This window comes from Propithecus coquereli, unplaced genomic scaffold (assembly GCF_000956105.1).
Source record: "Propithecus coquereli isolate 6110/MARCELLA unplaced genomic scaffold, Pcoq_1.0 Scaffold227, whole genome shotgun sequence".
NCBI classification, from domain to species: Eukaryota; Metazoa; Chordata; class Mammalia; order Primates; family Indriidae; genus Propithecus; species Propithecus coquereli.
Genome location: NW_012147808.1, coordinates 1,434,659 through 1,457,626, shown reverse-complemented (window position 1 = coordinate 1,457,626; position 22,968 = coordinate 1,434,659). Strand labels below are relative to the sequence as shown.

Below are 22,968 nucleotides of genomic sequence, written 5' to 3'. Positions count from 1 at the left end.
TCGCCATGAGGATCAAATGTTTGTTAGATGCACGGTACCCACCTCATAGGCTTATGAGGATAAAATGAGTAAATACTGAACGTATGAAACACTTAGAACAGTGCCTAGTGCGTAGTGAGTGCCTGATCATTGTTAGCTACTGTTATTATGAAAACTGCAGCCCCTAAGCTCTGGGCCTGAGCTGAGTTTGGAAACAACTGGGGGAGGTGGTTTGTTCTCTCCCTCCAAAGCCCGATCAGAGAATTCAGGACAAAATGGGGTCAGAACCCCATTGACTCGGGTACTCTCCCCATTTCCAGTTTGCCATAAATCATAACTGTCATCCTATATTTTTGTTATGATTTGAACCTCCTAAAGTGCTCTCATACGCATCATTTCATTTAATCTTCACAACTACCCAATGAGATAAGGAAGTTGCATATCTGCACTCGACAGATAGGGAAACCGAGGCCCAGGGAGCCAAACAGAGCAGAGAAGCGTCCACCATCCCTCACTGCCCGATCCCTCCCCAACTGCAGCCGATATTCCCGTGTGCTAATTGCCTGTTTGCCAGATTGTACACTCCCTGAGGCAGGGTCTGTACCTTGTTCACCTGCTGGATCCCAGCCCTGGCTCACGACAGACACTCAAAAATATTAGTGGAGGAGGGACAGGGCCTTGTACCCCAGAGGGCAACGCCATCACTATATCAACTGCCCATCAGTGCCTGGGGTGAGGCAGAACCAGGAGGTAAGAGGCCTCAGCTGAACGAGTCTCTAAGAATAACTGTGATCCCAGATAGAAGCCTTTTACAGGGTATAAATCCCCACCCCCCACCCACCCAGCCACAGCCAGCGCTAGGCTAGCCACACCCTCGCAGAGCCCCTCTGGCCCAGCTGGGGGCGCTTCCTAGCAGCCCTCTCCCTTAGGGTCTCTAAAAGGCCTGGTGTGGGGCCCAGTGGGAGGGGGTTGTGAGGAGAGGGAGGGGAGCCCCGTGAGTCAGCTGCTAAGGTATTTCTCCAGCAGCTGCTTCTCAGGCGATAAGGGTTTGCCAAGCCCCTTCTAGGGGCCTGGGAGAGGAGAGATGCTTCCTCCCGGCTGGGCTGGGGTCCCTGAAGGCCTTGACTCCAGGCAGATGAATCAGGTTCTTCACAGAGACCCTTTTAGGGTGCCCACAGGAAACTACTAAGGGAGCTCAGCTGGCCCCCTTTTGTGAGCAGCCCCCAACCCACCTGCTAGAAACAACAGCCAAAGCCCAGCAGGATAGAGTTTCCAGAGCAGTGGGAGCCAAGTGGAAGGGGAGGGCGGCCAAGGGGCAGGCAGGGTGGGGGTGGAGGACACTCAGACGCTCCGGGTCCTTCTTGCTCAGGGCTTCCTCGGGGGCCAGTGGATGGCGGGAACGTCCATCAGCCCCAGGCCCACCTCCCCTTCATGGGAGCACTGCAATTGGGGACTTCGCTTAGAGAGCTTTGTAGCCCCACTTCCATCCGATTCCTGGCCTCTCACGGCATTGTGGTTAGTGTATATTATCAATTTAGAGGACAAGGGACCTGAGGAAGCTTATGGTCCTTCCCCCGCTCCCCATTTGCTAATGAGAAAACTCATTAGGTCCAGAGAGGGAAAGCCATCTACGCAGGGTCACAGTGTGAGTTGGTGATGTCGAGGGTGGGGTTCTCCTCAGCTCTGGGGCTGCACTGGGGTGTGCGGTACTTTCTTGTTGTCCTCTCACTTCTTTCTCTGTACCCACCTCCCCGCAGCCCACTCTGGAGACCTCAGCCCACTCCAGGAAAGCCCACTCTGGAGACCCCAGACCTCCCCAGCCCCAGCACGGTCTTTCGTCCACCCCCCACCCCGCTACACCCAGCTCTCCCTTCAGTTCACAGACAAAAAGTGCGGGTTTAGATTGTCCGATGCAAATGGGGCGCGGGGAGGGGGGAGGCCTGCTGCCAGGAGTCGGCAAACGGCAGGGGTCATGTGTCAACGTTCTGAGGGGGTAGGGTTCTATTGGGGGTGAGCGTTCTACGGGGGTGCCTTTCCAGGCAACGGGGGTGGGAAGCCAGAGAAGGAAACATTATGATTTGTTTCCCTCCTCGTTAAAGACTTTTTCCTACAGTCCTGCCAATATAAGCTCCTTCTCGGCTGCCACGCGCAGCCGCCGGTGGCTCCACTCTCTTGGAGGAGAGGTCTCCGAGCTCTTCGGCTCGCAGACTCGTGTACCTCTCCTCTCGGCTGCAACTTCTCTCGGAGCCCGGCCTCAACTTCCCACCCTTTAAATTTCAGAGAAGGATCCGGGTGCTGCGCGCCCAGCGCGCCCCACAAATGGTTAATACGGGGCTTGGGGCCGCCCCTTGTCGAAATGAGGCCTGTTCATTGGTGGAAGCTGCAGAGCTCCCGGCCAATGGGAGGAGGCTGCGAGCAGCCGCCCGCCGCGGCGGGGAGGGCGCCGGAGGAGCGTCGGACTCGCGCGGAGGAGGGTCCGGCCGTGGCCCTTGCGGCGTCTGGGGCAGCGACAGAAATGGCCCGGCAACCCCGCGGTGTCCTAAGACTCTTATCAGCAGCTTGGCCCCGCCCCCGAGCGGGGGAGTGGAGAGGGAGGGTCTCCGCCGAGGTTCCCGGCTCAAAGGGTGGGCCGGGCCCGGGTTCTTACGTCCCCTTTGGCTCTTCCTGCTCGGCTCCTTCCGCCCTCCTCGAATAATCCTATCGCGGGCTTCTTGAGGGTGCAGCGGGGACTCTGTCTCCGGTGGCGGGGTGGGGACACTCCTGGGGCGGTGACAGGACCGGCTCAGGATCCCCTTTGTTCCCATCCCTAAGTCCTTCGCTGGGGTCAGTGCGGAAAGAGAGTAAAGCTGCGGGGGCGCCGATGTTTGCTGGCAGGGTGGTGTGTGGGAAGAGGGTCTCCCCCTATTTGAGGCGGCCTCGGCGCACCCCTTCCCTCAGGCCCCGGGATCCTCGGCGCCTGCGCCCCCATCCCCGGCTTCTGCCCCTCCCCCAGCCCAGGCTGGTTCAGTATGTGCTTGGGGAAAGGAGGGAGGAGACCGGAGTGGGTCCAGGCTGAGCTGTGGGATAAGGGGTGGGGGGAATCCTGAGCCCGGACATTCCTTCCGAGAGAGCGAGCTCCGGGGAGAGATGGGAGGAGAGTCCTCTCACATTTCCCCCTTTCTTTCCCCCGCAGGCCGGGCCCACAGGACTCCCCTCCCCCCCGCAACACACACTGACCCATACATTCCCGGACGGTTACTTGCCTCGTGGTCACTAGAAAATTGCCCCCATTTCAAGCTGAAGGGCTACCAGTCTGAGTCACTGCTGTGCCCAGAGTGGGCGTAGGGTCAAGAGACAGCAGGCAGGGGAGGAGGGCCCCTGGGTCTCCAGTTGTCGTAGACTTTCCCTGTCCTTAAGCATCCCCATCTAGTATTTGGGGGTCCTGAGAGACCCAGGACTTGCCTTCCCAGAGACTCTGAGGCCATCCTGTGAAGGGGGAAAAAGACACTAGATTCAAACTCCAGAGTCCCCAATTCAAGACCCAGCCCTGCTCTGAGACCTGGGCCGGGACTGGTGGTGTCTCCTCTCAGGGCCTCAGTTTCCTTGTCTGTTGCAGTCTGTGTCCCTATTGAAGCAGGGGTGGCAGGGGCAGGGTGAAGTGAATTAGTCCTGAGAATGTGGGCCCTTTTCCTCTGCCCCGGCCCCTTTGGGGACTGGAAGGAGTGAAGCCAGTTCTCCTGATCCCTGGGGCCAGCCCCTCCCTGAGCCTTCCTGGCAGAGTATGGGGGTTAAGGGGAGCGCATTGTTCCAACTCCAACCTCTCCCCCATCCCTCATTCCCCACAGGCCCAGGGAAGGCGGCTGCTGAGGTTTCATATTTTCCCCCCACAGAGCCCAAGTCCAAATAAGCAGAAATGTGTGTGTGTGCGCATGCATGCGCACATGCTACACAGACACTGGCTGAGAGATTCCTCTTACACAGGGAAACACTACCTCTTTGACACCACGATGACAGATATGCACACCCATTGACACATTCAGACAATTCCACGTACAGCCTTGCACAGAGGCTATCACACAGACACACCCTCGCAGGCTCACATAGGCTGACACTGTTAGGCATGAACACAAACCCAACAAGGACACACTCTTCAATTGTGATCAGACAGACACTGATTCACACACACACACACACACACACACACACACACACACACACACATGCAGTTGCCGCAGACTTGGGCTCAAACAGACACAATCATGCACATTCTCACACAAACACAAGCAACATCTCACACAACCACAGAACTAAACGTTGACTGCACCAAGCCATGTGCCTGAGATAACTGAGTCATGTGAGACCCAGTGAGGGAGATTTGGGAGCCCTGGGCTTGCATGGGGCTGGGACAGTGAGGCTGGGACTGAAGGAGGGGCCAACATGGGGACTGAGCTTTGCTTTTCTTTTCTTTTTGAGACAGGGTCTTGCTCTGTCACCCAGGCTGGAGTGCAGTGGCATCATCATAGCTCACTGCAACCTCCAACTCCTGGGCTCAAGTAATCCTCCTACCTCAGCCTCCCAAGTAGCTGGGACTATAGGCATGCCACCATGCCTGCATAATTTTTCTATTTTTTGTCCAGATGGGGTCTTGCTATGTTGCTTAGGCTAATCTTGAATCCCTGGCCTGAAGCAATCCTCCCTCCTCAGCCTCCCAAAGTGCTAAGTTACAGGTGTGAGCCACTGAGCCCAGCCTGGGACAGCTTTTCTGTGCCAGTGTGTGCTGGAGAAAGGAAGGGAGAGAGGACGGGGCAGGCTGGCGCCCACCGCAGGCTGCTTCTGTGCAGAGCGGGGTCCTGGGTGTGGGGGGTGTCTTCTGCAGCCCCTAGTCCTCTTAGTCTGGCCCTCCAGTTTCCCTTCCTGACACTGGTAACCCTGCCCTGCTCAGACCACAGGTCCCTCAGTTTCCTGGCCAGCCCCTGGCATCTTCTGACCAGGCAGCCCATGTGCTGTGGCCCAACCCTAGGGCAGGCGCCAGGCACAGTCTGGGCAGGAGGAAGCGATGGCAGCAAGTGCCGCCGCTGGGGGCTGGGATTTGCTGTGTCTGGCACCACCAAGGGCACAGCAGCCCGTGGTCTGGCTGCTGGAGATGTTGGTCCATAGGTAGTGGCCAGAAGATCCCTGTGGGACAGTTTAGGACACTGGAAACCAAGTGCCAGGGCTGGCACTGGGAGCTTCTGGAAAATAAGGGCATCCAGTCACATTCATTCATTCATCATTCATGCATTCGTTCAGTGTTTACTGTGCACCTACTGTGTGCGCAGCTCTGTGGATACAGAAATGAACAAGGCCCAATTCCTGCTCTCAAAAGGCTTTCTGACTATCTCAGTTATGAAGGTAGTTCCAAGTCTTGAACTCTGACGCCTCTTCCACCTTGCACCAAGAAGAGAGATCTAAAACCCAGAAGCGACCATGTCATTTCCCTGCTCACTAGCCATCGATGACTCCCTACTCCCTTAGGATAGAGTCCAAGTTCCTTAGTGAATCTTGACATAATTCAGCCATATTGCCTCTATATTCTTGCCCATAGCTCCAAAGCCTAGCATCAGTCCCAGCATATGGTAGGTGCTCAGCTGTTTGCTGAGTGACTGAGTGACTGAGTGGGTGAATGAAGGAATGTGTCAGTGAGCTAATGGTCTGAGGCCCTTTTCTCTGCAGCAGAGCCTCCAGGAATGGTTGTCCCGAATTCCGCTCCAATGCCAGCTTGCTCCTGCTCCAGGCAGAGTTTCCATGTGCCTGGACTCCTTCCCTCTGCTCCTCCCTAGCGGGGCCGCTGTACCCATTCTGCAGGTTGTTCTTTCCTGAGACCTTTTTGTTCTTAAGCCCCAGCCAGGCCAGGTACCTGGGCAGCACAGACCCGACTCAGTGCTGGAGGAGCTGCCCCCAGGTGTAGGCCAAGCTTAAGGGTATAAACAGAGCCCAGTGGCCAAGCAGCCAGAGCTGCTCTCCTGGCCCCGGGCCCTCTGGAAGGTCCTCCCGGGCTGGAGCCTACCGCCTAGCTCTGGCTAGAATTCCTCTGGCCTCTTCCCTCTCCTCAGTGCACTCAGCATTCAGCTCTGGCTTCCTCAGCGGTCCCGGCCTGTCTGAGTTGTCCTCAGGTTTTATTTTTGGAAGGAGCGGTATTTTCTCTCCCTATTTACTCCCTTCTTTCAGGGAAGGTGTGGGACCCCTGGGCTCGGCTGGGGATCAGGCTATGACTCCAGTCCCTGGGGTCTGGACCTCTTGGGGCCTCCATGGGAGGGGCCTCCAAAGACGCCTGACCCACCCGATGCTTCAAAGCCAGCTGCCTCTGCCCTCCTCCCCCACCCATGTGTGACTAATGGCTGCCCTTGCTCTTCTTGAAGAGACCCATGGTGGCCAAAAGAAATCATGACACTTTTGGAACTGAAAGGAATTTTGGCATCATTAGGTCCACCCACTCTTATTTGCAGAGGCAGTGTAGTTCAGTGGTTACTAGCAAAGGCGGCAGACAGGCCTGGTTCTAATCCTGGCTCTTCTACATACTGTGTAGCCTTCGGGCAAGTCACTCAACCTCTCTGAGCCTCAGTTGCGACTATAAAATGGGAGTACTTATATCTACCCCACTGGTTGCTGTGAGGATTAAATGAGATAACATTTGTAAAGTGCTTTATACAATGCAGGACACGTAGAAGGTTCTCATTAAATGTAGCTATCATTGTTTTTATAGATGAGGAAGAGTAAGAGCCGGAATGGGAGTGGATTTGCCGAGGATCACACAGCTCAAGGTAAGCAGGTACTTCCAGACTCATTCATTTGTCTCTATCTCCCTTCCAGGGAGAAGGGAGGGGCTGGCACCAGCCCGAAGGAAAATTTTCTTGAGCCAATCAGATGGGCAAACCCCCGGGTCTTCAGTGTCTGTCTCCTCCCGTGGTGCTCAGCCCACCACTGTGGCAGGCCATGTTTTCCTCCATCGCCCAGGGGCCTCTTTCTTGCTCACTGAGGATGAGGGGTCTGGGAGGAGACCCCAGCACTCAGCCCCAAGTGGACCCCAGGCCAGTAGGACTCCGAGAGGACGGGGGAGTGCTGGGTCCTGACATCACAGAGTGGAGAAGCTGGAGCCACAGCCATGTGGGCCAGCTGGGGCCCTTCCAGCACGTCCAGATGTCTCAGGAATGTGCTGAGCTGGGAACTACCTCGCTCCTTCCCTCACCACCCCCAAGCCCTCATCCCCTCAAATGCTTGCTCAAGCTCTGCCTCCGCCCCATACCCTGCCCTTCTTCTTTCATCTCTCCCCGGGACGGCCTCCTGTCCACTGTCCCGCTGGTACCTTGCCACAGTCCAGCTCCCTCTCCATCCTCTGAAGGAGCTGTCAGAAGCAGGAGCCCTTCCCCTCCTGTAGACCCCATGGGCTGACACATGGGGTGGAGGGAGATGGGCGCCAACTGGGAGGGAGGGTTCTGAGCAGATAGTGCATGCCAGATCCCAAATGTGGAATTGATTTGCTGGCCTGGAGAGAAAGGGGTGAAGGCTTTGGGGTGGCAGAGGGCAGGGCTGGGCTTCCTCTCCAGGAGGATGTTGAGAGGGGCTCTGGGCATCTTGTCCCAGCTGATGGGTGGGAGGGAAAAGGGGCGGGGTGCCACGCTGGGCTGGGCTCAGGAGGAGGGTTCAGATCCTTCTAGGCCACTGGGGTTAATAGAGACATGCTTTGTCTGTAGCGGAGGGTCCTGTGGAGGGTCCTGAGCGATTGTAGGGGGTGGGGGAAACCTGTTAGGGTCCTGGGGTTGGGCCAGGAGGCAGGACATGGTTCAGGCTAGAGCTCCCAGCCCTGAAGAGGAACAGACTGTCCTTCTGCAAGGGCGGAGTTGCCTTGGGCCTCCCCAGGCCAGCCTGGCCCCAGTGCTGGGGATGAAAGAGCCAGGCGGGAACTGGTACTCCTTGCCCAGCATGAGAGTCACATCAGGGCATGGGGTGGAAGTCAGAGGAGAGAAGGGACCTGGGGTCAGCTGCTGCCTCAGGCTGCCATGGGCTCAGGGAGAGCCCTCAATTCTGTCTCCCCTGGAGGAGAGTCCCTGATCTTCCAGACAGGCTGACAGCTGACATCCCCCTAAGGGACTCTAGACCTCCCAGCACTGAGACAGTTCAGAGGAGCTGGGGACCACCACCTTGTCCAGCTCTGAGCTATCATCGGCTCCCTCCTGCCTGCTGAAAAAACTCCCAGCTCCCTCGCATGGTATTCGAGTCTGGCATAAATGGATCTCAACTTCCCACTGGGGCTGGAGCCTCCTCATCTTTCTCTTCCCTCTCGCCTAGTTGGACTGAGCACTCCCAGTTCCTTCAACCCGCTGTGAGCTTCATTGCTACAGCAGCGCTTTTGCTTATACCACCCCCGTGCCTGGAATGCCTTTATCCTTTATCTCCTCATTCCATCTCTTCCCACCCTTTAAGGCCCAACTCAAATGCTGCTTCTTCCGGGAGGCCTTCCCTGATCACTCAGCTTGGAAGGGTCCCTTCCCTCTCTGTACTTATAGAACGTCAGGTCATTGGTGAATATACCTTAAACTCAAATTGTGCACTGTGGGATCCATCTCTCATTCTAAACTTTAACCTTCTTGAGGGTAGGACCTAGGACAGATTTCATCCTTGAGCCCTCTGCAGGTCATCACACAGCACCTAACATATACTATGCCTAATAGTAATGGTAATAATTATAATAAGAGCTAGTGTTTATGTGCCAGGCACTACTCTACTTCCTTGCATGTAGTATCCCATTTAAGCTTCAGAAGATAAAGTAGGTACTATTAGTACTCTCTCTTTACAGATAAGAAGCTGAGGCACAGAGAAGTTAAGTAGCTTGCCCGAGTTCATTCATTTAGCAAGTGGTCAAGCCAGAACTCCAACCCAAGCTCTGACTGCACAGCTTGTATTCTTAAGCACCCACGACAACTCTGGTTGCTGAAGGAATGAACCCACTGCCCCATCCCAGCACCTAATACAGGGCCAGATAAAAAATGTGGATCCCCATTCTATGCACTGGGTTCACCCCCGGGCCCTGGTTTTATTTTTATTATTTTATTTTATTTATTTATTTATTTATTTTTTTGAGACAGAGTCTCACTGTGTTGCCTGGGCTAGAGTGCTGTGGCGTCATCCTAGCTCACAGCAACCTCAAACTCCTGGGCTCAAGCAATCCTTATGCCTCAGCCTCCCGAGTAGCTGGGACTACAGGCATGTGCCACCATGCCTGGCTAATTTTTTCTCTCTCTATATTTTTTTAGTTGTCCAGATCATTTCTTTCTATTTTTTAGTAGAGACGGGGTCTCGCTCTTGCTCAGGCTGGTCTCGAACTCCTGACCTTGAGTGATCCTCCCACCTCGGCCTCCCAGAGTGCTAGGATTACAGGTGTGAGCCACCGCGCCCGGCCAGGGCCCTGGTTTTGTTCCTGCCCTGGCCAGTCCTTGCCTGATGCCCAGAGAGACAGAGCCCTGAGAAGGGGACTGAGGCTTTTGGATTTACCCAAAGGAAAGAAACTTCCATCTCCAGAGAGGTGAGACAGATAGGAAAATAAAATCCCTGTGATCAGGGCTCAGTAGGACAGGACAAGGTAGGACATTCCCCCAAGGGCTGTCCCATGCAGAGGGCCTTCCTTTCAGGCAGTGACAACAACAATGAGAACAAAAACAGCAGCAGAAGCTATTGTTTCTGTGCCAGGCCCTGTGTTAGGCCCTCCATAAGAATTGCTAATTGAATCCTCATAAGAACCCTATGTTTTACCACCATCCCTACTCTATGGGTAAGGAAAATACGCTTGAAGAGGTTAAAGCACCTGCCCAAACTCAAACTGATGGCAAGTGGTAAGAGCCAGCATTGCTCCCGGGTCTGAGCAGTGCTAAAGCCACCCCACCTCAGGCAGGCTCAGCTGTGTTTGGGTTATCCACCATCTGACCTGCAGACCTGCTGTCTGCTCGGGTTGGGCCTGGGGCTAGGCACCCGGGACTTTCCTGTTTGGAATCTGCCCAGAGTGGGTGGATTCAGGGTCTACAGATCACCTCTTCCCCAAACTCCTGCAGCTTTGAGAGACCAAGATATTCAGAACTAGGTCTATTTCTTAAGCCAGGTAGTGAGTTCCCGGGTATCCATTTTATTATACTTTATAATTCATAGATATGCATTATATATGTTCTTTTAGTGCATAATATATTTTGTAATAGAAAAGGCCATTGTGATAAAGTGGAAGGTAGAGGTGGGATTTAGGCTAAGATTCACTATTTGAATGAATGAATGAATAAATAATATCCAATGAAAAAAAGAGGACCATCGAAGCTGGAAGTGTGGAAGTGCCCTTTCTTTCACTATCTATTCACTCACCTATTCAGTCCTCTATTATCCCCTCTCTACTCCACTCGCCCTCCCTTCCTCTCTCCATCCTTCCTTCCTTCCTTCCGTCATCCATCCATCCATCCAATAAATAAACATTTCCCGAGCACTGTCACTATTGCTACACACAGGAAATAGCCCAAAATAATTAACTAGCAATCCCTGCCCTCAAGGAATTCATTCTAGTTCAGCAATGAGGAAGCTAAGGCCCAGAAAGGGGAAGTGATTTGCCCAAAGTCACACAGCATACTAGGGAAATGAGGATGAGGGGTGAGGCCTTTCCAAGCAGAAGGGAACTCATGGCTCCACTCTGCCTTCAAAGCGAGCCCCCTCTTCCCTGCTGAAAACTGCTCCTGGCTCTCCGTGAAGGCCTGAGGAGCCTGCCTCCCGCCACTGCTGCTTTCATTTTTGTTATTCTTTTGGAAGGGGAGGAGAGAGAAGTGGCTGCTGCTGTCCAGCTGTTATGTCGGACCACACATCCCAGGCCAGATGTGTCAGCCTCTCTGTGATGGGTGAAACGGATTCTGGGCCACGAGCCAAGGGCCAAGGAAGAGGCAGTGAGGGCTCTGTCCCAGGAGAGCTGGGGGAGGAGGCACACTGAACCCGGCAGCAGGGAAGCCCATTATTGCTCTAGCTATCAAGTTGCCTTGTAGATGATGTGGTGTGTCCAGGCCGTGGGGATCAGGATCTTTGACATTCCGAGGAAGTCGATACCTTTGACATAGTTCCTCCCAGGGGCAGAGTTGTGAGCCATGTCCTGCCTCTCCCAGCTTCTTCTGAACCAGACACTCCCAGCCCTACATTTTCCCCAGTCCTGGTCCATGGTCCTGCCACTTACTCTTCCCCTGGCCTGGTCAAGGGGGTTACATGGAGTTCCAGCCAGAGTAATGCTCACGGTCTTGTCTTAGCTCCACCCAAATCTTCCTCCTCCATCCTGCCCCCTGGAGTGCTGAGAATTCCAGAAGAACAGCCTGTTCTCCAGCATCTGGAGCTGGTTTCTTGAGGGAGGTTCAAGGGCAAGCCAGGTCCCAGAGAGAGATGCTCTGGGAAAGCCTCGGTACCAGGGCTTGCGGGAGGTACATGGTACGGGGAGGAGAAGACACAAAGCAGGGGAGGCCTTTATCTTTCCCTCTCCCGGCACGGTGGCTGGGCCAGGCCAGACGTAAACAGATCCTCCTGGGGAGTCCTGGGAGCTACTGAGAGCAAAGGTCCAAGTCCCCAGAAGGGCTGGGGAGCAATATTTTGGGCTGAATATGAGAGGGTTCCACATGGGATGTGGGGTCCTGTCCAGGGGATCTGGCTCTGCCCCTAAAGCTCTAAGGATGGGGGTGGGCAAGGATGAAGGCAGGGCCCCTCTGATATCCAGGATCCTGAATTTTCCTTCCCTAGAGGGCAAAGCTCAAACCAGAACAACAGTGGGAGAAAACTAGCTTCTAGCTTCTTCCTCCTTGACTCCCTCTGGAGGACTCTACCCTTCAACAGAGTGAACATGTCTCCCTCCTTTCTAAGTCTCAGTTTGCTCATCTGCACAAGGAACAATGATGCCTATACATGCTCAATAAAAGGGACACAGCCCCAACCCTCCTTGCTGAAATGCCTTCCAATAACTCCTTTGCCTCTAGACATGGGGGAAATTGAGGAGGGGTGCACACAGGTCACCTTTTCTGAGAAACCTTTCATGACCTCTAGCTTGGCTCGGCCTCCCACCATGCTCTGGCCCATCATGGCGCCTGCCTTGGTGTTGATACTGTTTCCCTGTCTGTCTGTCTCGCTCAGCTGTGCATGACTGGAGGGCCAGGTCATCTTCATCCAGGTAACCCTGGCACCAGCCTATGTGCTCCTTCAGTGTCCAGTTGCTGAAGGAATGATGTCCGTATCAGTGAATGAGTAAGGGAATCCCCAGTTGGTCCAGGGAAGCCGGAGGGACCTCACAACAGATTGAGGTTCAGACAGCACTTCTGTGGGACCCAGTGTCCCTGCCACCCTCAGTGCTGGCCGGGCCAGGACTCTGAGAACACCAGGGCCCCTCCGGGAATTGTCAGTACACTTCTTGAACTCTCAGGTCTCGTTTTACCTTTTTTTTTTTAAACAATTTTCCCCTTCCCTTATAGGAACTGACCCAGCCTAAAGTAATTTTCTCCTCAAATACAGTAAATCCTTAAAATATAGCAAGGTCCACTACAATATGAACCAAAACTTGGCTTCTGTCCTATACTCGGGCCCCATCTCAAATAGAAGCAGGTAAAGCTCTTATCTCCATGGGATTGATACAGAAGCGACTGTCGCGCTCCTGTGGGGCTTTCCCAGATCGGTCTGCTGCGCACAGCAAGGTTTCACAATCTTTACTTGTGTGCTTTTTGTGATAGTACAGACCCCCTGAAAAATATCATTTTTCATTGATTCTATACAAACATAACTCCATGTTTTACGTAATTGGAAATTTTAGAGTAGCTTGTTGCATCGTGGTAGAGTTTTACAATACTGAACACCCATCTTGTGCCCTGGTATCGTGCTAGGTTTTGGCAGCCTACAAAACTGATGTGGTCTCTGTACTCGTGCAACTTACTTGCTCATGGAGAAAATAGACAATAAACCAATAAAATAACTGCAAACTGGGTGCAGGGCTATGAAGAAATCAAGGGATTAAAACAGAAAATAAGAGGGGGGTCCCACTTTAGGTGGTCAGGGAGGCTTCTCCAAAGAGGTGACATTTGAGCTGGGACCAGAAAGCTGAGATGGAGAGAACTGGAGGGAAAGCATTCCAGATGGCAGGAATGGCATGTGCAAAGGCCCCGAGGCAGGACTGGAAAAGGCTTAGTTTTAAATTGAGTGAGTGTGGATCCAGGAGTCCTAGAGCAATCTGAAGTAGAAACTGGGGAAGATGGAAGCCCTAGAGCCAGTGCTCTAGGGTGAGGCCCGAACCACAAGCTCGAATCACCTGTGGGTCAGCCAGCTCTAGCCCATCCTAGACCAGGGGCTGCAGGGGCCTGTGTCACAGTATGGGGATGGCTCAAGGCAATGACAACTCATTGGAACCATGCTCTCGCCTTCCTGAACCTCAGAGACAGCGTGGGCTGCAGGACCCTGATGGGTGGAAGTGGATGGGCTTAAGCACCCTTTTCCCCTCTTCCTGAAAAAATGTGGGTCTGGCCTGAGTCCTATTTCATTCATTCATTCAACAATGGTTTGTGAGGCCTACTCTGCCAAGCACTGTGCTAGGCACTGGGGATATAGCAGTGGACAAGAGAGACAAAGCCCCTGCCCTCAGAGAGCTTGTTCTCTCCACAGTGGGGGAAGCAAAAACAAAAACAGAACCAAACCTCTGCCCAAAACAAACTCCAGATTTGGTGGCAGAGTAGGTATCTTGGGAGGTCCCCTTTCTGAATAGGCTCCCTGAGATAGATGTGGGCTCCTCCCTTCGTTTTTCTTCATTAGATCTTTTCTGGTGGCTTCTACTCTGAGCCCAGAGTGCCTTGGCCCTTCTGTCGTCCTCTTTCCTGTTGGTGAGAATTTAAACAGAAACACACACACACACACACACACACACACACACACACACACACACACACGTCCCCTTTTAAGGGCTGTTAAAGGCCCACCCACAGGCATAGGAACACCCAAACACACATACTTCTCTAATCTCCCTAAATCTCCCACAGGCTGGGGGCAGCCGTGGTTCTCTGCTTCAGAGTTAGCTCAGGAGAAGCCAAGCTGGGGGCCTGGGAGCAGTGATCAGCCTTATCCTCCATAGCCCGCTTCCCCTGGGCTGGTCCCTGGGTCCCCGTCATTCCCACACCTGGCCTCCCCAGCTGCTGGGAGGTGAATGAGTGTGCTGGGCAAACATCCTTGCAGCTTCCTGCTGCTCCCCTCTGAGACAACAGAACTCTTCTTCCTTCTCCTTCTCTTCCCCACACCCTCCCAGCTGGGGCTTCTCTGGGATCCCAAGCCAGTTCCCTCTAGAGAAGCTGGTGTCTTCCCTCCTCCTTAGCCAGAGGAAGGCCGTAAGAGTGCATAGGCCAAGTGTCTGTAGAGACATGACCTCCCCCTCTGCCCCTTTATCCCAGTTCTCTGAGCCCAGACCCTCTCTCCTCCGTGCCAAGGGGCTGAGGGATCACAGGGTGCAAAGGAAGAGGGCTCAAGGGCGGCCAAGTCAGGAACTGTGGGAGAGTGGGGGAGGGGCAGGGAGGACAAGCCCCAGGCATCTAGCAGGAAGGGCAGCCCCTTCTGAGGGGTGTCTCTGAGAATCACATAAACAAGATTGCAACAACATGAAGGTATCCTCAGAGAAGAAAAAAAATAAAGCACTGTCGACACCTCTAAACTCACCTGACTTGACTGTGTGTTCAGTCTCTGTCCAGTGAATGTACATTTCTCACATAGTTGTATTCAGGGGGAGCATACATTTTGCTTTTTGCACAGAGCAACAGAGCACATGTTTTCTATGTGACTTTATGGCCTGCGTCTGGATTTTAAAAATTTGTTTCAGAGACAGGGTCTTGCTCTGTCACCCAGGCTGGAGTGCAGTGGTGTGATCATAGCTCACTGTAACCTCCAACTCCTGGGCTCAAGTGATCCTTCCACCTCAGCCTCCTGAGTAGCTGAGACTACAGGTGCATGCTACCACGCCCAGCTAATATTTAAAAAAAATTTTTTTTTTTGTAGGGAAATGATCTCACTATGTTGCCCAAGCTGGTCTCTGACTCCCAGCCTCAAGCGATCCTCCCACTTCGGCCTCCCAAAATGCTGGGATTACAGGTATGAGCCACTGCACCCAGCCTGTATCTGGATTTTTAAGGATAGTGAATATCCTACTCTCATTTTCCAGACTGAGAAGCACACAGATGCCATCCCTACTCATCCCTAACCCTGGAAACATTTTCCTATCCACATGCAGAATGAAGAGGGAGCTGGTGGTGGGGTTGGTATGGGATCCTAGCTAGAAAGGACCTTAGACATAGAAATGGAAGCCCCAGAGAAGGAAAATAACTTGCTCAAGGTCACGTAGTAATTAACTCCTAGCTGAGTGGTTCTCACTACCACCCCGTCCAGTCTCTGGATTAAGCCAACTGTGGACTCTTACACTGGGCTACGTTAATCTTCACATTAGTTTTCTCACTAAATGTCTTCAATAATGCTATGGGAAAGGTTCTAATATCCCCGTTTTTCAGACGAGGAAACCAAGGCCCAGAAGAAGAAAAGTCACTTGTCTGAATTGCCCAGCTGGCTGGTGGCAGAAGCACAGCCAGAGTCCAATTTCCTGATTCCTAGTGCAGAAGTTCTCTCTCTCCCTCGCCTTAGAGACCCTTTCCTCTCCCCTGCCTCACTGGCCTTGCCGCTGGAGGTCGGAAGCCTCTCCAGCAGGGCTTCCCCTCCCGTGTCCCGGGGCTGCATACCACTGTCTGTTCATGCCTCCTTTCCTGCCCTGGACCAAGGCCCAGATGAGCAGCTGGGGATGCAGGGCTGAATGGAGCAGCAGGAAGAGGCTGCGGGCGGCGAGTTCATTCAGAAGAAAGCCCAACTCAGAGCTGCCAAGGACTGAGGGAAGCTCGTAGGGGGGCTCCACCACCCTCTTTGACTTTGGGGGTCTGAACTTCAACAAACCCCCTTCCCTCTGACCAGCATCTTTGACCAACTCCAAGAGGGGTGTGTGGATCCCCAGATCCTTGTAGGTTTATTCATAGGATCTGTGCCAGAACCGTTCTTAGAAAGACTTCATCCAACCTTTCCCCATTTTACAGACAAAGAAACTGAGGCCCAGAGAGGAGAGCCAACAGCACAGCCCAAGCTCACAGGGGAAGCAGAGCCAGGACTAGAACCCAGGTCTTTCCACTGCCAGTGCAAACCCTCTCCCTTTGTCCCCTTGGCCTGTCTGCAAGATTGTGCTCCTCTGGAACGAGGAGTCTCAGTGCAGGGTGACAAGGATGTGCTGCCTAATGGAGAACAGGGAGACCTCACACCCCATGCCTCCCTGACTCAGGCTCCTGTCCCGTGGCTTGTTTCCCCACCATCAGTCTAGTGGCCTGGGACAGTTTAGGTGGAAGTCCAAGATGCTCAAGTCCTATAAGGACTTGGCTCTTGCCTGGCCAAGTTTATCTTGGTCCCAAGAAGTAGAGACCCTCAAGTGCTTGGCCACAGGGTAGGTGTGAGTGTGTGTATGTGTGTGTGTGCTGCATGCACAACTGGTGGCTCCCTGAAGAGGGGCTAGGTTCCCTAAGCAGTCCACATTTCATCTGGGCAGGCCCTTTTGAACCCAAATATTTTCTCCAGTTCTGAGCCCACGCCCCTCCCCCATCAAGGCCTCAGGGCTGAGCCTGAGAGAGGGAGGGAGGGAAGAAAAGCCACGTTTCCTTAGGGAGGGAAGGGAAGAGAGAGAAAAAGGAGAGAGACAGGGACAGAGACAGAGACAGGACTACACAGGGAGAGGGAGACAGAGAAAGTCAGTGAGACATGAGGGACAGAGAGAGCAGCCACCTAGAGACATAGAGATGGACAGAAGGGTCTCCTTCCTCCCCAGCGATCACCCTGTGCTGCCCTGACTCCCTGAGCTTCAGATTCCTCGCTGGGGGATCTCGGGCCTGACTCCCCGCAGCGGCCAGGGCAAGCACCCTTAAGTTTCCCCGGACTGGCTCAGAACCTGGGTCTGGCTCTGACCCCCTAGGGGCGTCGGGACTCTGGCCCTCCGAACGCTCTCCTGTGCGCCCCCCAGCGGACGTCCAGGCTCGGAGCCACCGAGGCCCAAAGGGGGCACAGGACAGGGCGCTGCCACTTTGCGCCCAATCTGGTCCTGGAACCCTAGAGTGGGTGGGGGACGGCTAAAAGACGTGGACGGGGCCATTGGTGTCTCTTGAGCTCATATCCAAGGATCGGATGGCCCTGACGCCTCCAAGTCCCCTTCCCCTAGAAGGTGGTGGCCAATGTATCCACGGATTGAGCCCCCAGGAGGGGCGCGCACTCGCTCAGGCTCCGAGGCTGGGGTCTAAGGGAGGTGTCGAGGAACCTAATCGCCAAACCTCAGAGCTCTAAGCACGTGTCCCTCCAGGAGACCCTGCACCGAGCCCCCTCCCCCGCTCCTGCCCAATGATGTGTGGTTCTGGGGGCCCAGTGCGCCGCGAAGAGGGGTGCCGAAGAGGGGTGCGGAGTGGTGGAGTGGGAACCGAGACCCTTCATCTTACCGCATTGTTGAGAAAATCCGACTCGTTCAGATCCCCCAAGTCCAGGAAGCTGGATCCGGGGAACAGCCTGTCGGCCGGGAAGGGTTCCAAGACGGCGTCCATCGCGGCCGGCTTTCGGGACCCCCTTCGACTGGGCTTCCCTCACTCCAGGGCGGCGGCGCGCCCAGCCCAGAGCTCCTGTCTGAGCGCTGGCAAGCGGGCGGGGGGCAGGTCCGGGGCGCAGCCCCGGGGGAGGGGCGGGCGGAGGCGGCGCGGCCCCGGGTGGGGGGCGCGGGGGGCGCGGGGGCCTTAGGGCAGCGGCGCGGAGCGGGCAGGGCTTAGGGGCCCCGGGCGCACCGTGGGCATTTAGCCGACTCCTCCTCCCGCTGCTCCTCCCGGGGCACAGCTGGCTTCCATGGGGAGCCCGGGGGTGGGGCTGAGGGCTTCAGGAGCCCCCCGGGCAGGGTGGGAGCCGGGGGCGGGGGAGCTGAGCGCTCCCCCGAGACTGGGTGGCTGCCGGCCGCTCCGCTGTCTCTGCGTCTCCCACTGCACGGCTTCTGTCACTTTCCTCTGTGAAACTGGGAACCCCTGGCTGGTTAGCCCAGCTGGCCAAGGCGCCACGCCCCCACATCAATATTCACGATAATTTAATATTAATGAGACGAGGGCGTGGCTCCAGGAATCGTCCCTCCTCTTTTAAAGAGACTTCTGCAACCTAGTCTTCAGCAATCTCTGTTCTCTCAACGTTCAAGGTAGGGGCTTAAAGCAAAATGGTCCTGAACAGATAACAGTGTTCCTTGGAACACTGGCAACTTGATAAGGCTTTATCGACCACTGTCCTATAAGTTGGTGAGGAAGCTGGGTTATTCCCATTCTTCCAGCTTTATGCCTGAACCAAATCAAACCCAAAGTCAGGGAATTCCATTTTACAGCCCCCGGGGTAGTCTCCCCCTTGATGGATGGGGAGATTTTCACCTTAGATGGATGGGGAGATTTTCACCTTCTTAACTCTCACCTCTCAGCTCACATGTTTCTTCCTCCAGGAAGCTTTCCCTGAACTCCCAGGCTGGAGCAGTTACCACCCCTATATACACTCAAAGGACATGTTTGCTTGCCTTCATTGTTGCATCTGAAGTGGTATTGTCATTGTTTGCTCAAGTGCCTCACTGGGCTGTGAGATTCCTCAGGGCAAAGACTGTCCCCAGCTCCCCAGAGTGTGAAAGGGCTGGGTGAACAGCAAGAGATAGGTGACTACTCCTCTTCTTATCAATTGCTGAGTCCCCCTGGTGCCTCTGAAGAGCAAGAAGGTGGAGCACAGTGGCTGTGGAGTCCGGATGAGCCAAGGTGCTGGCTGGTTGCACCCTCCTGTTACCAGACACTCCCAGGCCCCCTGGATCATTACCTAACCTGCTCCTGCGTACAACTTAATCTCTTGAAAGGGCTGATAAACAATCACCAAACACCTGAACAAATGGAGGTGGTTCAGAAAGGCGCTCCCTGGGAGGGCCGGGCACACAGTTTCCTGCCCAGAAGTCATTAATAGGATTAAGTGTGTCCTCTCTGTCTGGGGCTTTTAATTAGCTCAGGAACCAAAAGGCCTTTCAGAAGTGGAGATGTCATTGCAGCTAAGACATGGATGTCATCGAAATTGCTCTCAGAGCCAGGGTGGGAGAAGGGCTCATGCCGAGGCTGAGACAGCAGTTGTTTGCTTGCCTGGGGCACCAGGCAGGCACGTGGCTTCTCCCCATCTCATGACTCAGTTGACACAGTTCTGGCTAGTGAAGTTCTGACCCTCTAGGCTGTCACCTGACTGTTAGCTCCCAGGCCTCTTGAGAAGCTTGGATTATAGCCCATGCTCTGGGGCCGGTTCACCAGCAATGCAACTCTGAGAAGTTAAGGTGGGTCAAAGAGAAATCAGTTCACTCTCAAAACAGTTGCTGGAAGAATTAGGGTGCTGGGACCATGGGTGTTTTCCCCAGATGCATCACATCTGGCCAAATGGGGAACCTTCAAACACTGACATGTGGGTGATTGTTCTCTGGGCAAGGGAAGTGGTCTCTGGCTGGATGAACAAGCCAGTCTGTCATGAGTGAGATTGTGACAGCAGGTGTCTGGAGTCCTGGCTCCTGAGCTGGAGTCCCTGCAGGCTGCCCCTAGGAGCAAAGGTGCCCCTCTGCCTGAGGTTGGCTGGAAATTGTGCCTGTGTTCCTCCCAACCTGCTCTGTAATTAGAGACACAGGTACCATTTAAGTGATTGGGGAAGATTATATAGTTTTAGATAAGTAGGATTAGAGTGTCCTCTCTTTCCTTATTCTTACCCAGGTGAACACCCCAGGAAACCACTGAAAATAATCCCGGGGAGACATTCTGGTTCCAGCACCTCCTGTGGAGTCTGAGTGGCAGGATCTCCCAAGATAAATCTTGGGGACAGGGGTGGCGTGGGCGAGGGGGGGGGAACAGGCAGTGTGCAGCCCAGCACCTAGAGGAGTGTGATAACTTTCTTTCTGGAGTGAAGGGGATGCAGAGTTCAGGAGAGATGAGGACAACGGGGGATTTATTCACACATTTTGCAAGTATTACTGAACAGTTCCTAGACCAGGCACTGGAGACACAGTGGCGATTAAGAACTTACATCCCAGAGCAAAGGTGGGAGCACAGGGTGGGTGGACGAAAGCATGGATAAAAATTTTTAAGAAGATAATTTCAGATAGTGAGAAGGACTGTGAAGAAATCAGATAGTGTGATGTGACCATGTGTGTAGGAAAGTTCTCTCCAGACAAGTCATGTTCCAGCTGAGAACTGAATCAAGAACTGGGGTCATGTATGGGGCAAAATGGAGGGAAACGCATTCTAGGCAGAGAGAACAGCAAGGAGAGGAGAAAGAGAGAGAAAGGCCTGGCTCAGAGGGGCAGGCAGGGGCGCAGGAGTGAGATGGTGAACGAGAAGCGCCAGTCCCCTACATAAACCCGGTATTTATGGTCACACTGAGGCCGAGGCTCTGTTCTGTGCAAGTACTGGAAAGAATTGTGCCCACCTGATGCCTTCTGTAGGGTGTGGACAGCAGCACATCCCTTATGTCTATTAAAGATTTTCCAGGAGAGGGAATTGATTCATTGGGTCTGAAGTCTGGGTTTTGACTCAGTGCGGAGGGTTTGCTCCATCCCTGCCTGCCTATGGGCCTGGTCCCACAGCCCAGCCCCTCTCAGGCCCCTTCTGCACATTCGAAGGAGTCAGGGGGCAGTGGCCAAGGTCTGTTCTGCAGACAACACCTCTGGCAGCCCCAAATATTCCAGGTCAAGAAAAGCACAGACTGCAGCCACTCCTGTAATGAGCTCAGCAATACCCACTTGCTGCTCCCCAACAGCTGTTCCAGCTGTGAAGCAAAAGCTTCATGCATAATGACATCCCAACGTGGTTAGTGACGTGACGGTCAGTGACACACAGGAAAAAAAGGACAGAGATAAGCTTCTTGTCTGTCCCAGGCACTGAAGATCAGGTGGAGAGGGAGGCTCCTGCCAGGCCAGGCTGAGCTGCGAGCAGGAATGGGGGTGTATGTGTGTAGGGGTGGGGGGCTTGCTGGCTACGGCCACAGTTTGACACCCCTGGAGAGTCGCCGCCCTTCTCTGGGTCTCAGTTTCCACAGCTATAAGGTGGGGGAGGTGTTGACGCCCCCTAGGGTCTCATCCTCTCCAGGGATCTTCCAAATGTGCCTTTTCCACCGCACAGGGTCTGGGGAGCAGGGGCGGGTAGGGGGAGGGTGAGGGCCTACCCCTTGGGGCACTCTGATTTTCCAGGCTCCTGCCCCCGAGCCTCCAGGAGGGTACAAGGCGGGTGTTTACACTCGGCAGGCAGGCCCTGGGTGGTGGTAAGAAGGTCACCCAAAGTAAACCTGCCTTGTTTGCCTGGATCGTAAAGGGAAAAATGCCTTGGCACACTCTAACAGGAACTTCTGAGAAATGAAAACATATTCATCCTGGAGATTAGGCTAACTTCCGGGGCGCAGACGGGGGGCCCTTTGTTCTCTGTGGCTCCCTAAAATGGGCTACATAGCTGCTCTCCCTGTGCCCCCTACTGGGGCTGGACATGGAGCCCCTGGGGTGGCACCCTGCCAGGAGGGCGGGGGTGGGCTTGGCGCTATCCTCTCCACCCCCTTGGCCTGTGGTCCCTTCCCCACTCCACCCTGAACCATAAAAATACCTGACATTTATTGAGTACTTGCTGTGTACCAGGCGTTAAATACTTATACTATCTCGTTTGATTCTTGGAACAAGCTTGTGAAATAAGTATCATATTTCGCTGATTCTGAGATGCACATTTCTTTGCACATTTGAACACCTCTGAAGTCAGAGAGTGTCTTGCAAACGGTGGTATGTCGTAGTTTAACGGACAGCGTTCTTTGCCTTCTTAGTGTACGTAAAATAATGGTGCATCATGTAATTGATGACATCTTAGATTCGATGAAATATGATATTATTATTCCCAACCTACAGATGAGAAAACCAAGGATCAGAGAGTTTATATGACATGTCTTCCTTCATTTTACAGAAAACCAAGGCCTGGGGCCATCGGAGGCCTGTCTTAGACCACCCAGATTCGGGAGGCAGAGATGGGACTGAAACCTGGGCCTCGAGCCTCTGCACCCAGGGCCCTTGCCACTCACCCCAGATGAACTGAGTTTGCTCACTGGGGAGAGGCAGGAGCTTCGGGGAGGGCCTTCCTCAGCAGCGAGTGAATCACCAGCCACCCTGACTTGGAGAAAAGCCTTAAAGATAGATTTCTTTTCTTCTTTAAATTCTCTGAAGACTGAAGTTCCTTAAGGACTAAGAAAACACTCGCCTTCCTTCCAGCTCCTTTTCCTGGTAATTATTTTAGCTTCTTTTTCCCTGAATTTCTGCTCTACGGTCCCATCTCTGGAAGGCAGGCAGGCCCGCCCCTTGGCCGTCTGTCCGCCTGCCATCTGGGGAACAGCTCCACCCGCTTCCTGCTCGGCTTCCTCCTGCTCCCAGCTCACCCTTCTCCCTCCCTCCCGCCTGAATCACCTGCACCAGCTCTGCTTCTAGATGTCTCCATAACCCAGGCTCCCTCCCACAAAGACATACACTCAGGGGTACTGTTCTCTGTCCCCCTTTCTCTCTACGTCTCAAGTAATGGGAGAAAAATCAACAAAGCCAGTTGTTTCTCCTGGGTTGGTGAGCCTCACATTGTCAGGGACACTCCCCTGCAAATCCCGCCCCACCTAGGCTGGCAGAGCTGGAACTGTGGGGCTGAGAGGAAGGGCAGGGGCATGGAAAGTTGGAGGCCTGCCTCTGCCTATGATTTACTGGCCAAGTCCCTGTCCCCAGCCTATCACCACCCCAGCCCCCCATGCCTTGGTTTCCCCAACCTCCGAGGCTGGAGGGGCTAAAGTGGCTTGTCACCAGGAAGCAGGGAAGCAGCATGGGCATTTAAATCAAAGGCTTTGCTAAAATGT

General features: G+C 54.1%; 1 protein-coding gene across 1 annotated transcript in view; it reads right to left on the bottom strand.

Annotated features, from left to right (window-relative positions):
* The window catches only part of CREB3L1 (cAMP responsive element binding protein 3-like 1), a 35,946-nt gene extending 17,872 nt beyond the window's left edge, over positions 1-18,074 (bottom strand). Inside the window, exon 1 of the mRNA XM_012645225.1 lies at positions 17,520-18,074. Coding sequence (XP_012500679.1) covers positions 17,520-17,621 — 102 coding nt within the window. The 5' untranslated portion in view covers positions 17,622-18,074. The remainder of the gene's footprint in view (positions 1-17,519) is intronic.
* Between the last annotated feature and the right edge of the window lie 4,894 nt (positions 18,075-22,968).